The following is a 12,812-nucleotide window of genomic DNA, read 5'->3' as shown; positions in this document are numbered from 1 at the left end:
CTGAAATAAAGAAACAACTTTATAGCATTTCACTATCACATTTAATCCAATCATTACTAGGTCATTCATGTATATTCAATTTAAGAAGAAAAAAGTGCAGATTTAGTCCAAAACTTTTGCCAAAATTTCGATTTGGTCCTCAAAGTTCGATCTCTTGCTAGCTCATCCGTGAACATTTAGATAATTTCCCAGGAAGGTACTAGTTTCATCAATTGTAAAACTACCGAATTTATGTGACTATTTGAGTAGTTTAGTTTTTGATAATTAGAAAAAGAAGCAGTACTATGGTAACAAGCTCAGAACTACGCTTCGACCGTCATAATTAATTAGCCCATAACCACCTCCTATTGCGTGTTTGTTTTGTATGAATGATATTTTTTTTTTTTGAGATAATGCTTCAAAAAATATTTTACTAAAGATTTATAAAAATGTTAACTATGGTATTACATTGAAAAATTGATGAAAATTTTGAGTGCGAAAGATTAATAAATAATGTGTAAGTGCTGTTGCAGCTTGCAATATGGAGTAAGAGTTGACATATTTGTAAAGAACTTTTTTCCGTCTAAGAAAATATTTTCATGAAAAATTAATTTTTTATGATCAAAGACTGAGAATATGAGTTCATCAAAATAAAAAAAAATGTCCCCTTTTTGTACCAAACACAATTAGCTTTTTGTAGTGGCAACAGGCAACTTGTACTAAATAATCACTAATAAGTGCTGAGCTATAACAATTCTCTATACTTACGTGATAAGGTATTAGAATATTGACCATTTTAAATAACATGAACTTGACAATGGTCAATCATTATATGTCATATACAAATAAAGACATACGTATATAATTTATGAAAGTAAAAGATATCTTAAATTTATATTAAGTGACGACACTGATACGGTAAAAGACATCTACTTTTGGCAAATTTATTTTTCTATTTTCAGGTTTTCTTGATCATGAAGTTTTATAAATATCGATATAATGAAATTAGGGGTCATTTGATACACGGAATTAGTCAGCTGATTAGATTGACTTGGACTTATCTTTGTGTTTGATTCATTTTTTAGTAATTCTTGTAAACAAGAATGTTCTATTACCTGTAGTTTACGAACACGATTTTAGTACGGTTTCTTTTCTTCTACTTTTCCAAAGGAAGAAGTCTTTTACATGCAATTTTCTTTCAAGAAAGTGCCAACCGCATTAGACTCGTAGTTGAGTTTTGACCAAACTAAATTAGAAATAAGACTAGTCCAATCTGGCAAGAGGACAAAACAACTACAACCTCCACAATTGAATTACATATCACTTTCTATATTTAACTTTTTTATATTTTAAACTTTTTATTTTATCTTTGATTATATGCTTTCATATCATAAAAAAAAAAAATCAAAATGTGTTTAGAATCACAGATTTAAGGTTAGTATGCATCAAAAATCTTTATTATTATTATTATTATTATTATTATTATTATTATTAATCCCAGGCCGCTACAGCCTATGCCATAGTCAGGGGCGAAGCTACTTTGATTGAAGGGTGGTCAACTGACCACCCTTCGCCGAAAAATTATATTACATATAAGGTAAAATATTACTTGTTATTGATTAAAAACAGACTTTGAACACCCTTGCATAGCCCACTGGCAAAGAGTGTTCAAAATTTGAACACCCTTATTGAATTTTCAGGCTTCGCCACTGGCCATAGTCTTTGCCCTTCGTGTAAGCACTGGGTAAACCCCTACTTAGTAATAGCCTGCAAACCACACAGGAGATGTAAACCACACTATCCTATGTGACAAATTCGAGCCAAAAGCATTGAGGGGATTGATCCCAGGTCATCTGTATGGATGACGCCACGAAGGGACTTTCTTATTATTTTTAAATCTATGCTCTCAAATATTATTGTATGGAAAAAATTGGAGGAAGTAATATTTATCTACACCCTCCATTTCAATTTATGTGAACCTATTTGACTTGACACGAAGTTTAAGAAAAATGAATACTTTTGGAATTTGTGATTCTAAACAAGTCAATAAGGGCTATTTGTATGGTTATAAAAACTTCTTATAAAGGGTAGAATTGTAAGTTTAAATTAAATTGTTGCCAAATTTAGAAAGGGGTCATTCTTTTTTAAACGTACCGAAAAGGGACATAAATTCGAAAGTAATACTATTTACAATCTTGCACCGACACTTATCATTTCTTTTGTAGTTCACCCCCTGTACCACCCCGTACCGATTTACACCACTTACGTTGCGTTTCGTCCAATCTCTAACCCATTATTATGAGAGAAATGTCGTTTTGTTAGTAAGCTACTTTTAGGTTAAAAATTCAGATTACATGCTAAGTGACATTTTATCACCTAAAATAAGCATTATTAATCTGCTAAATCGTTGAAAAGGAAAAGCAACAGTATTCGCCGTGGCAAATACTTTCCTCTTTATTTCTTTCTTATTATCTTGCTAGTGCCTAGTGCCTACAAACAGACGAAATCACTGCTGGCAAAGATTCCATCTTTGTCCCTCAAATTAATGGGGTGGGGGGTTGTGACTGGGTGGGTGGGTGATGCTTCTTGTTCTTTCTCTTTACCGTCCATTCGTTGATCCATCCTTCCCTGTTTCTCCCACTAATTCTCTCACTCTACCCTTCACCATGCCTTCTCTTTCTTTATTTCCAAAATCCCTCCTTTTATTATTATTAAACGTTTTTTTATTTCATGGGCAATAATCACTAAATCCCAATTTTATTATCTGAATTATGGGGTGCGCAACCTCAAAGCATGATGACTTACCGGCGGTGGCACTCTGCCGTGAACGTTGCGCCTTTCTAGACGAAGCTATTCACCACCGTTACGCTTTTGCTGAAGCCCATGTAGCTTATCTTCACTCTTTAAAAGCCGTCGGGGTTTCTCTTCACCGGTTCTTCCAACATGATCTCGATCTTTCTACTGCGTCTTCCTCCGATAGTCCTCTTTCTCCGGTTCTCAATCTCCCTTCTCAACGCAAAGGTGGAGGAGACCTTCCAGAACCTTCCTCTTCTTCCCCTCCAGCAAAAAAGGCAATTCACAAACATCACGATTCTCACTCTAGTTCCGGTTCACATCTTCATTTCCATTCTGACTCCGGTTCGGACGATGATGACTCCGGTTCAGAGTCTTTGCATCACCACCATACCGAAACCCCTACTCACGTTAATAATCAGTACGGTCAGTTCGCTTATGCTGATCAGGAAACCCTAGGCGGGTTCGGAGCACCATATCAAGTCGGAGCGGGTGGCGGGTTCGGAGCACCGTATCAAGTCGGAGCTGGTGACGGGTTCGGAGCACCGTATCAAGTCGGAGCTGGTGGTGGGTACGGAGCACCATATCAGGTTGGTGCGGGTGGTGGGTATGGAGCACCGTATCAAGTTGGAGGGGGTGGTGGGGGATATATGCATATGAATTTTATGAGGAAGCAAACGACGCCATCGGTGACCTATCAACAACGGCCGATGAGCTCCCAGACTGTTCGTATGGGTGAAGGCTCTTCTTCCTATTACCCTTATCCTTATCCGAATAGCAACAACCCTAATTCTAACTACAATTACCCGGAATATCCCAATTACGGTGACAGTTTTTTTCCCTCGTCGATGCAAAGGCCGTACGGTGTTTCATCTCCGCCGCTGGGGCCGTCTAGAGCTGCGCCTTCGACTTCGAAACCGCCACCACCCCCGCCATCTCCACCGAGGAGTTCACCTTGGGATTTTCTGAACCCTTTCGAGACTTTTGAGAATAATAATTACCCTACACCTTATACGCCAAGCCGAGACTCGAGAGAGGTGAGGGAAGAAGAGGGTATTCCTGATTTGGAAGAAGAGGACTTTGAGCATGAGGTTGTTAAGGAAGTTCATGGACATCAGAAGTTTGTCCCCGGCGATGGAGGAGGTGGCGGAGAGAACTATTCAAAGGCTGTGGCAGAGGAGAGGGAGAAGCAAACTGATACAGAGTCGTTATACCGTGGGAGGCCAAGTGGGTCAGTTGAGAATGAGCAGGAGGTGGAGTATGAGGTGCACGTTGTGGATAAGAAAGTGGTAGATGAGGACAGAAATAAGTCAGGGGGACATGGTGGAAATGTTAAAGCTCGTGCATTTAAGGATGATTCTGATGTTGTGAAAGAGATACAAGTTCAATTTGAGCGAGCTTCTGAATCTGGGAATGAGCTTGCCCAGATGCTCGAGGTTGGAAAGCTTCCCCACAATCGTAAGCACGCCTCCTATCAAGGTACTTCAGTGTGATCTCAAGTTTTGGTTATTATGCCTTCCACGTATGGAGGTATTCAATTGTGATGTCACGTTATGATTTTTAGACGTTAGCACTTTTACCATAGGTCCTATGCTTTGTAGGAGTGGTTTAACCCTAAAACATATATATTTACAAAATATAGAGAACTTATAGTATGTATTTGCATATAATATTGGCTTGAGATGAGTTTAAGTAGGAGTAGCATGATTAGTGAGGATTCATATAACTGATCCCAACTTGTGTGGGAGTGAGGCAAGTTGTTCTTTTATCAAGTTATGATTTTTATCCTATTCTCCACAAAGAATCTGTCATTATGCTCTTGAGCCTTGTAGATGATAATATTGGATTGTTTATGATAAAAGCTAAGTCTTGCTATGTCAAAGTGTACTGGACATGGTAGTAATTTGTTATGGTTGATGTTTGAGGTTATTTCAGTTGATTTTAACTTATATTTCATGGGAATTTGTGGAGACAGTTTCTTCCAAGATGTTGCATGCAATTACTCCTTCGTTATCTTTAGTCTCGTCACAAACTTCTACCTCAAAGAGTGCTGAGATTCAGATCGCTGATCCTGCTGCTTCAAATGTGGAAGGAGATGTTACTTCAAGGTACAGGAACCTTTCTTCAACGTTAAACAAGCTGCACCTCTGGGAGAAGAAGCTGTATCAGGAGGTTAAGGTATTGTTTTCTTTTGTAGGTTCACTTTATTTCTTTTCATTGTTTGCTTTATGATGCTTTGGATGACATCTTCTTTTGGAGGGCAGAGTTTACTGGTGTGTTTTGCTTGCTCTCTGAATAGCTCAATTAATTAGAGGATTTAAAATTGTTTCTTCCTCATCTGTGATTATTGTCTCTTTCTGTGTTTTGGTGTGTCTTGCAAGTGGTAATTAAGTGGATACTTGGCATGTGGTGCAGTAGAATCTTTGTGGACAATCTCAAAAAACCTTTGACAATCCAGATTCCAGAGATATGCTAATGCCATACATCTGTACTTGTTATCACTACTGTCGTTTGCTATGTTTAATCTTCATCTGTAGTCATGTCTGTCTCACTTTAAGAGAAGCTGCGAACTTCAGTTATGGTTGTTACTATACATTCTTCTGTGTCTATTGTTGCTTGTATTTCCTCTTTCTGGGTGATATGAGTCCTTTGAGTATTTTTTTTCCTTTTGTTGCAATTGGAATTTATAAATTGCTCCCCTTCGATCGCACCCTTTACCACAAGACAAAGGTTGCTGTAGTGCTAGGTGTAATTCATATTGCCTTAAACATGTACTGTGTATTGACAGTGTGTACTTCCCCTTGCTTATTCTGGTGCAGTCCGAGGAGAAGATAAGGGTACTCCATGAAAGGAAATCTGAAAAGCTAAAGCGATTAGATCAAAAGGGTGCTGAGGCTCACAAGGTTGATATGACAAGGCAACTGGTTAGAAGTCTCTCCACAAAAATTAGAATCGCGATTCAGGTTGTTGACAAGATCTCTGAGAAGATAAACAAGATTAGGGATGAAGAGTTATGGCCGCAACTGAATGAATTTATTCAGGGGTACGTCTTTTTTCCAAGTCTTCCGGGTAAAACGGATACCTTTTGTTTAATGAGATTTTAAAGAATTCTCTATCTGGTTTGCCTATCATTAGATTTCGTAAATGCACTACATGGAAGAGAAGAATTGTTGGTTTGCCACATTTTGATTACTGTTTCTGATTTGTACTGCTAGGTTTTTGTAATGACATCATTGCATGCCTCCAAGCTACTGCATCATCTAAAGTCTTGTATATTGATCTCCATGAATGATTTCAAAAAATTGATTTGGATCCAAATGCGATGTTCTTGTTTCTAGTATCCTTCCGGCAGACGAAAACCTGTAAAGATGAAAGCTTTTAAAGAATTTCTTGTGATGAGTTTGTCAAGTACTTCTTCTATTAAGCGTGCTACAAGCATATGGTAACTGCCTAAAACTGCTCTTTGTGCAACTCAAATTGGCTTTTTAATTCCTAGCTTGGAGGGGGTAGACAATGATTTTGAACATTTGAGAAATATCTTCTTAATCCTAGTTTCTTTGGGTGCACCCCATGAGTTCGAACTGGTATTGAAGATTTCTTTCATAGAGAATCATGTCTTTTTGTAGGTTTATTTTTCGAAAAACCACTTGTATAGGGGAGGTTTTTGGTGTTCCCAGCTTTATTGTATGTATTATAACTCACTTCATTCAAAAATATAAATAGAAGAATTGGCTTGTTTGTTAGGATGTGGTAGCAATGACCAGCATATTCAGCCTTAGCAAATGCCATTATAGTTTGTCTTTATTAGAAAGTTAAGGGTGAATGTAAATGTTTAGCTGCTTGTGATACTCCTAAAGGGGATTCTTGCTTTCGCTAAAACTGAATACAACTTCTAGAGTTGCAAATGCATCAATCAGACACAGCTGCGCGATCTCCTATGGGATGCTTTTGGGGATTTATCTTGATATAGTGCCTATTTATAGTACTGTCGGATCGGTCTCAGATTTTTCCGCTGAACTTTTATCTCATTCTAGGCCAATTAGTTATCTAATGTAAGTTTCTCTTGTGTGGATTCTCTATGCAGGTTAAGTAAAATGTGGAAAGGCATGCTTGAGTGTCATCGTAACCAATGCCAGGCTATTGGAGAAGCCAAAAGATTAGATGCCATTGCATCTCACAAACACTTCAGTGATGCACATCTCGAAGCCACTCTGGAGCTTGAGCAGGAGCTTTTGCACTGGACTTTGAGATTCTCTTGCTGGGTGAATGCACAGAAAGGTTATGTGAGAGCTCTTAACTCTTGGCTCATGAAATGTCTTCTGTATGTACCTGAAGAAACACCCGATGGAAGAGTTCCCTTCTCTCCCGGAAGGATTGGTGCTCCCCCAATTTTTGTCATTTGTAATCAGTGGTCACAAACCATTGAAGGAGTTTCTGAGAAAGAGGTTATTGACTGTATGCGAGATTTTGCAACTAATGTCCTTCAGCTCTGGGAGCGAGATAAACTGGAAATGCGGCAAAGGATGATGGTGAACAAGGATATGGAGAGAAAAGTGAAGAACCTGGAGAGAGAGGACCAGAAGATACAAAAGGAGATTCATGCATTGGGCAAAAGAATAGTACTCGTTTCTGGGGATGAAAATGGTCTCTCACTAAATAGGCATGTCGTGTACCAGAGTGACACAAGCAAAAATAGTAGTCTTCAGCTTGGTCTGAGACATATTTTTGAGGCCATGGAAAGGTTTACTGCCAAATCCTTGAAGGTTTACGAGGAGCTTTTGCAACGCATTGAAGAGGATAATCTGGCTTGAATTGCATGAAAAATTGTTATTGCATTACCTTGAAAGGTTACACCTTCTCGGTGCCTGTTATTATGCTACTATTGGAGGTTATTCAATTTTCAGGCTGGGAAACAATGTGAGATGGAGCAACAGAGACCTTGTTTGGTTTCTCTGCTCTCGCTGTAGCGTAATCATAGCTTAATCAGTTTCAGCTGGGAAGAGAGATTTATGGCAGCTGTAATACTGATGATGTGCCTTTGAGGTTATTGCAATGGAAACTTTTTGCTGATATTCAGGACAGATATTCTTGAATCTCCTGTTTTAGAAGTCTCCTTGGATCTTGAATATTACATTAACTGATGCAGTATAAAATATGCTGTTTTTCAGTGGTGGGGCTCCGCGTCAGACTAGCTATGAACCTGAAAGTATGCTCAAGTCACTAATCCTGAGCTACTGCAGACGTAAATTGTGAAACATCATGCCTCTGTTAAATGCGAGTATTTTTAAGCGTTGGCATGGTGGTAGTTTGCCCCATTGGCACCACTTAGGCACCACTTGGCATGGTGGTGCGTCCTATGTGGTGGCCGGACCAGTCCCTGCGGCAGCTTAGGTGGCACCGACTAAATTGAGCCAGGCTGGAGACTTTGTGCTCTGTCCTCCTGGAGCAACTGTTGATTGGTATTGAGAAACTGATTGTTGGAGATATTTGTGATGGCAGGTCATGTACGGATAGGTGCTTCATTCTTGTGATAGTAACACGAATAAGCAAGTAGAGGTGGCATCTAAACTGCAAGCAGAGGCCGTCTGCCTCAATGAAAAGAACATGAGACATTTGTCCGGAAATGTGAAACTCAGGAGTTTGGGATATAGTTTGTTCTGGCTGCCTTAAGGAGGGAGGTTGAGGAGTTGTTCATTCTGAGGCTTGCCGTACTTTGGACATATTTCAGTTGGATCAAGAGTACACCAGCAGAACATGAGAAGAGGCTGTTTGGTTATGCAAGTCATTTGCACTGCTGGTTGCCTGGCACCAGACATTGCCCGAGAATAGAGGCATAATATTCATGAGTTAGTTGTATTCTGATTGTTGTACAGTGGCTATGTTCTTTAAATTCTGATAATAATCTATATCTTGAATTAGGTATGTATAGGGCTGGATAGATGAACCAGATTTATTTTTGATGATAGATGGTGCATTCTATCCACTGATAAATTGTATGGCTTGTTTGGACAGCTCCCTTATTCTGCCATGGTAATATTTCAGCTTAAGCTAACTCAGAAGCTGCTAACCTTAAAGGTTTTCTGGATTTGAGGTGGGGCGTGTTGAATACATCGTTATACCAGGTTGGTAAATCGTGTTTCTGAATATGATAAGATCTGTTGTTGTTTTCCGAAATTTGGTACCACATTTATAAAAGAATAAAAGTGATATTGCAGATTAAAAGATAAAGGGGTACATCATGATTAATGGATTAGAAAGGCAAAGGGGAAAAGCTGCACAGAGAATATATGCCTTCCAATCAACTTACAAAATAGGACCAGTAATAATACAACATTTTGTCATGTTCAAATTTGTTGTGTTTGGTCATTGAGTCATGATTCATCTCATCTGCCGATTCTGTCATAAAGTCATTGAGACACACTCTATCCTTCTCACAAATAACGTCACAGATTAATTGAAGTGCGCAAATCAATTTTTCTTTTGAATTGAATAATCCAACATCTTTTTGGGCCCTCCTCCTTACAACCAACCAAAATGTGAGAAAAGTTTCTGAAGCCTCAAACATAACGTTGTGCAGGTGTTGCCACATTTCTAACTCTAATAAGACTTCTTATTAGGATCCTCCAAAGAAATGGAAGAAATAAAATGCAGGACATCTGCAAGGTTGTGGCGTTCGATCGATACTGCACTTAGACATCTGCCGTTTATATTGAGTTTTACGTAATCAATCACTCCAACTGTTAGATTATCAATAAACATTAACGAGTGTATGTATACTCAAGACGGTAATTAAAACAACATATGAATTGAGTAGTTAATAAACCTCGACGTGTTTACACTGCCATGGGTTTGAATCATAAGTACTCAGTCAAAACGAAAAAGTCAGAAACTTATTATCTAATCATAGGAAAATTAGGAGGAACTGAGACGTGATGAAAGTTCGGACTTCATCTTCACTGGTGTGGAGCAGTTGGCTTATCACCTTTCTAGTATGGTTGTCATACTTGCAGAGATGTGTCTCCTTTTCCTTGTTTTTTTATCGAACAAAGAACAAAATAGACTTGTGTGCGCAAACCACTGTATCCTTAATATTGTCGAATGGCAGCTCCCTGATGATTCGTTTGGTTTCAGCAGTCGAAGACAAGACTCGGACTTTCATCTTCTTCAGGGCACTTGAAACTATAATGATTTAGATCTTGGAGCCTTTGTTTGACCAAAAAGTATACTACTCTTTGTTAAACTAATTAAAAGATAACTGAGGTGAAAGGTGAATCCTAGTCAAGCATAATAATTCTTAGATCTAGCTTAGAGTCTAAATGATACCGTTTACCTAGTGCTCAGAGTCGTGTAAATGAAGAATGAGTTACGAGAATTAAATAGGGGAAATGGCAATAAATGTGAATAGGAAGAACAATTCACCCAAATATCGAATGATGTGGAAGATTCTTCCTTCGGACAACGAAATATGGCGGTAAACAAGAATATGAGCAATACTTTCTTGGATCATGCAAGTGAAAGGGAAGAATAATCTATAAAATCAATCACTATAGAAAGGTGAACTTTGTATTTTTCCTTAAGGGTCAACTTCATACAACAGTTCTCCCAGAATCAATCTCACATGCCCCTCTTCTCTCTCTCTTTTTCTATTTATATGTGATGTTCTCTGAAAACCCTAAAAAAGTACAACAAAGGGAATATTCTCTTGAATATTCCCATCTCTAGTCCCAAGATTACACTAGCCGTTATTCCTACTCCTCGCTATTCGACCTCAGCTTCAACGGCTTGCTCAACGATTGCTCGTTATTGGGCTTCAGCCAACCTCGACTTTGCTGCCCAAATCGAAACACCGTCTTCTCACTCAACGACCTTCCCACGCCTGATTTCCTAAGTCCGATTTTGACCCATACAACCTTCATCCTCATTTCTTAGTAGTGTCTCCCAACTCCCATCCACCTGATCCCAGTACTTCTGATTTAGTATGTTAAATTAAAGCCCAGAAATGTTTCTGTTGTGATGAAGTTTAAATATGCTGGCATTAATCAAAGTGGATGCCAAACTACTTGGTTTAACTCGTGCATATGCTGTCTCTCGCAGGTTGCAACTTTCAAGGAGGTATCATGTTGTCTCTTAATACTTGTATGCTGAAACTCAGACATTTATTTACATATCCTATACTGCATTGAAATTTGATTCCACATTTAAAATTGCAGATCATCCATGTGCAGAAAAAGAGTGAGTCATTGCATTAATATATGTAGTCACCTAAGATGAAGGTCGTACGAGACAGAGCATAAACATTGCCTGATATGCAGTTTAATCCAAACCAACTGTGAGGTTGCATCCATGTATAATTTGTATGCAATCAAATAAAGTGCACGATCGAGTTCCATTTATGAATGCAGAGTTGTCAATATTCCTTGTCTCCAACCCGACGTGCACTGATAAACATACAGTTACCTGAAATGTTTATGCACTCAAATTGCTTAACCCATTCGTGGGGAATCATTTTAATAAATAAAAAGAAGAATAGGTGGTGTATGTGATGGTGGGAGAGGGCATGCCACAGACATCGCCTAGAATCAAGTCCTTTTCTCTAGCCCCCCTAGTTCTATATATATAGAGCAAGGGCAAGAAGAAGGAGCACAACTTGAAAACTTAGAATTGCACCTTCCAATAGTCTTCTCAACTTCAACAAGAAAAAAAACAAATGGCTCCCTCACCTTTGAGATCGAAAACTATCCTAAAGCATGCACGTTCTAGCAGCGTTCCCTCCACATCTCACCCTATCGTGTCTCAATTCGATGAAAACTTGTCTAGAGTAAAATCATCTTCAGAGGCTACCTCTTCTTGTCTTTCATTGTTCACCTGCAGACTAGGTGATCTTGAAAACTTATTTGATTGCACGCAAGATTTGCTTCAACTACCACACTTTCAACAATGATATAGTGCCTATTTCTAGTACTGTCGGAGTGAAGAAATCATTTTTTTTAAAAAAAAAGGGGGGCCAAAAGTGGCTAAATTGAAAAAAAATAAAGAAAACTGAAAAAATGGCCAGCACTGGGCTCGTCTAAATCCGCGTCTACACGCGAAGGCAGACGCGACCAGGCCAGCCACAAAATAAAAAAAACAGTGAAGTGAGGGCATCGCGCGCCTCACTTCGCGAATTGTTAAATTTTTTTGTTTTTTTTTAAGAATATTTTTTCTTTCTTTTTGTTCTTAAAACGTTATAGTTATTTCTAATAGCTATATTCCCCAATTTCGCACCCCCACCCCTCGTTCTACATTCTGCCATCCAAGATCAGGTAAGTCAATTGCTTGTTAGGTTTTTTTTTTTTGTTTTCTTTTCCAAGTTTCGTTCACAGTATTCCGTTTTGTTTCGCTCACATGTATCAATTGCGGTGCACAGTGTTCCGTTTTTTTTTTTGTTTTTTGTTTTTTTGTTGTTTTTGTTTCATATAGTTTCGTACCACCCTCCCCCTTGCGTCAGTTATAGTTGTTCTCCTTGTTTGCAATTTCTTGTTATGGGTTACTTTAGGTAGAAGTAATTGAATTGTGAATTTTGGAGCATAATTTTCTCTAGATTTTGTTGGTTGTTATTCATAGTGAGGTGTAAACTACAATTCCCACTACCTCACTCAAATTGGGAGGGCAAAGCACATGTTACTTGCATTGATACATGAGGATAGAAATTATGCATATAAGATGTTCGACAAATTGCCCGATTGAGAATTTTGTTAGTTTTTGTGAAGTCTGAGTAGCAAAACTCATTGTTTTGGTAATATGAACATCTCTTTGGTGTGGGCTAGCCGTTGGGGGTCTTTGAATTTTTTTTAAAAAAGGTTTTAAATAAAGAAGAAAAACAAGAACCTGCCCGAAAAAAGGTTCTGCCGCCGTCCATCCCAACCCTTCGTTTTCTTCCCCGGCGACCCTCCTTGTTTCTTCTTCTTCTCCGGCGAAGAGCTTCACTTGCCTTATCCTAGAGCCCCCTTGATTTGGATACCACGATTTATTGCTTATTTTTTGTTCCCTTTTCGTCAGCT

The 12,812-nt window shown here is 38.6% G+C and overlaps 1 protein-coding gene across 2 annotated transcripts; it reads left to right on the top strand.

Moving 5' to 3' along the window:
- On the top strand, positions 2,484-8,859 carry LOC109231270. 2 transcript variants are annotated; one of them, XR_002068787.1, is made up of 5 exons: positions 2,484-4,251; positions 4,748-4,950; positions 5,592-5,815; positions 6,857-8,691; positions 8,785-8,859. XR_002068787.1 is itself a non-coding variant. In XM_019396879.1 (4 exons), the coding sequence occupies exons 1-4, from the start codon at positions 2,751-2,753 to the stop codon at positions 7,581-7,583; spliced, it is 2,655 nt and encodes an 884-aa protein (XP_019252424.1). In that variant the 5' UTR covers positions 2,484-2,750; the 3' UTR covers positions 7,584-8,859. The 2 variants fall into 2 exon arrangements, 1 of the variants encoding a protein (XP_019252424.1); XM_019396879.1 differs by having other exon boundaries at positions 6,857-8,859.

This window comes from Nicotiana attenuata, chromosome 8 (assembly GCF_001879085.1).
Source record: "Nicotiana attenuata strain UT chromosome 8, NIATTr2, whole genome shotgun sequence".
In the NCBI taxonomy this organism is placed as follows: Eukaryota; Viridiplantae; Streptophyta; class Magnoliopsida; order Solanales; family Solanaceae; genus Nicotiana; species Nicotiana attenuata.
Note: the sequence above shows the minus strand (reverse complement) of the source record. Positions and strands in the feature narration are given on the sequence as shown.

What these genes read in the sequence shown, in the direction of transcription:
- LOC109231270 (XM_019396879.1), top strand. Translation starts at nt 2,751, where the DNA reads ATGGGGTGCGCAACCTCAAAGCATGATGACTTACCGGCGGTGGCACTC. An exon ending in TAAGCACGCCTCCTATCAAG is followed by an intron (nt 4,252 to 4,747) that starts GTACTTCAGTGT and finishes TTGTGGAGACAG; the next exon opens with TTTCTTCCAAGATGTTGCAT. An exon ending in AGCTGTATCAGGAGGTTAAG is followed by an intron (nt 4,951 to 5,591) that starts GTATTGTTTTCT and finishes ATTCTGGTGCAG; the next exon opens with TCCGAGGAGAAGATAAGGGT.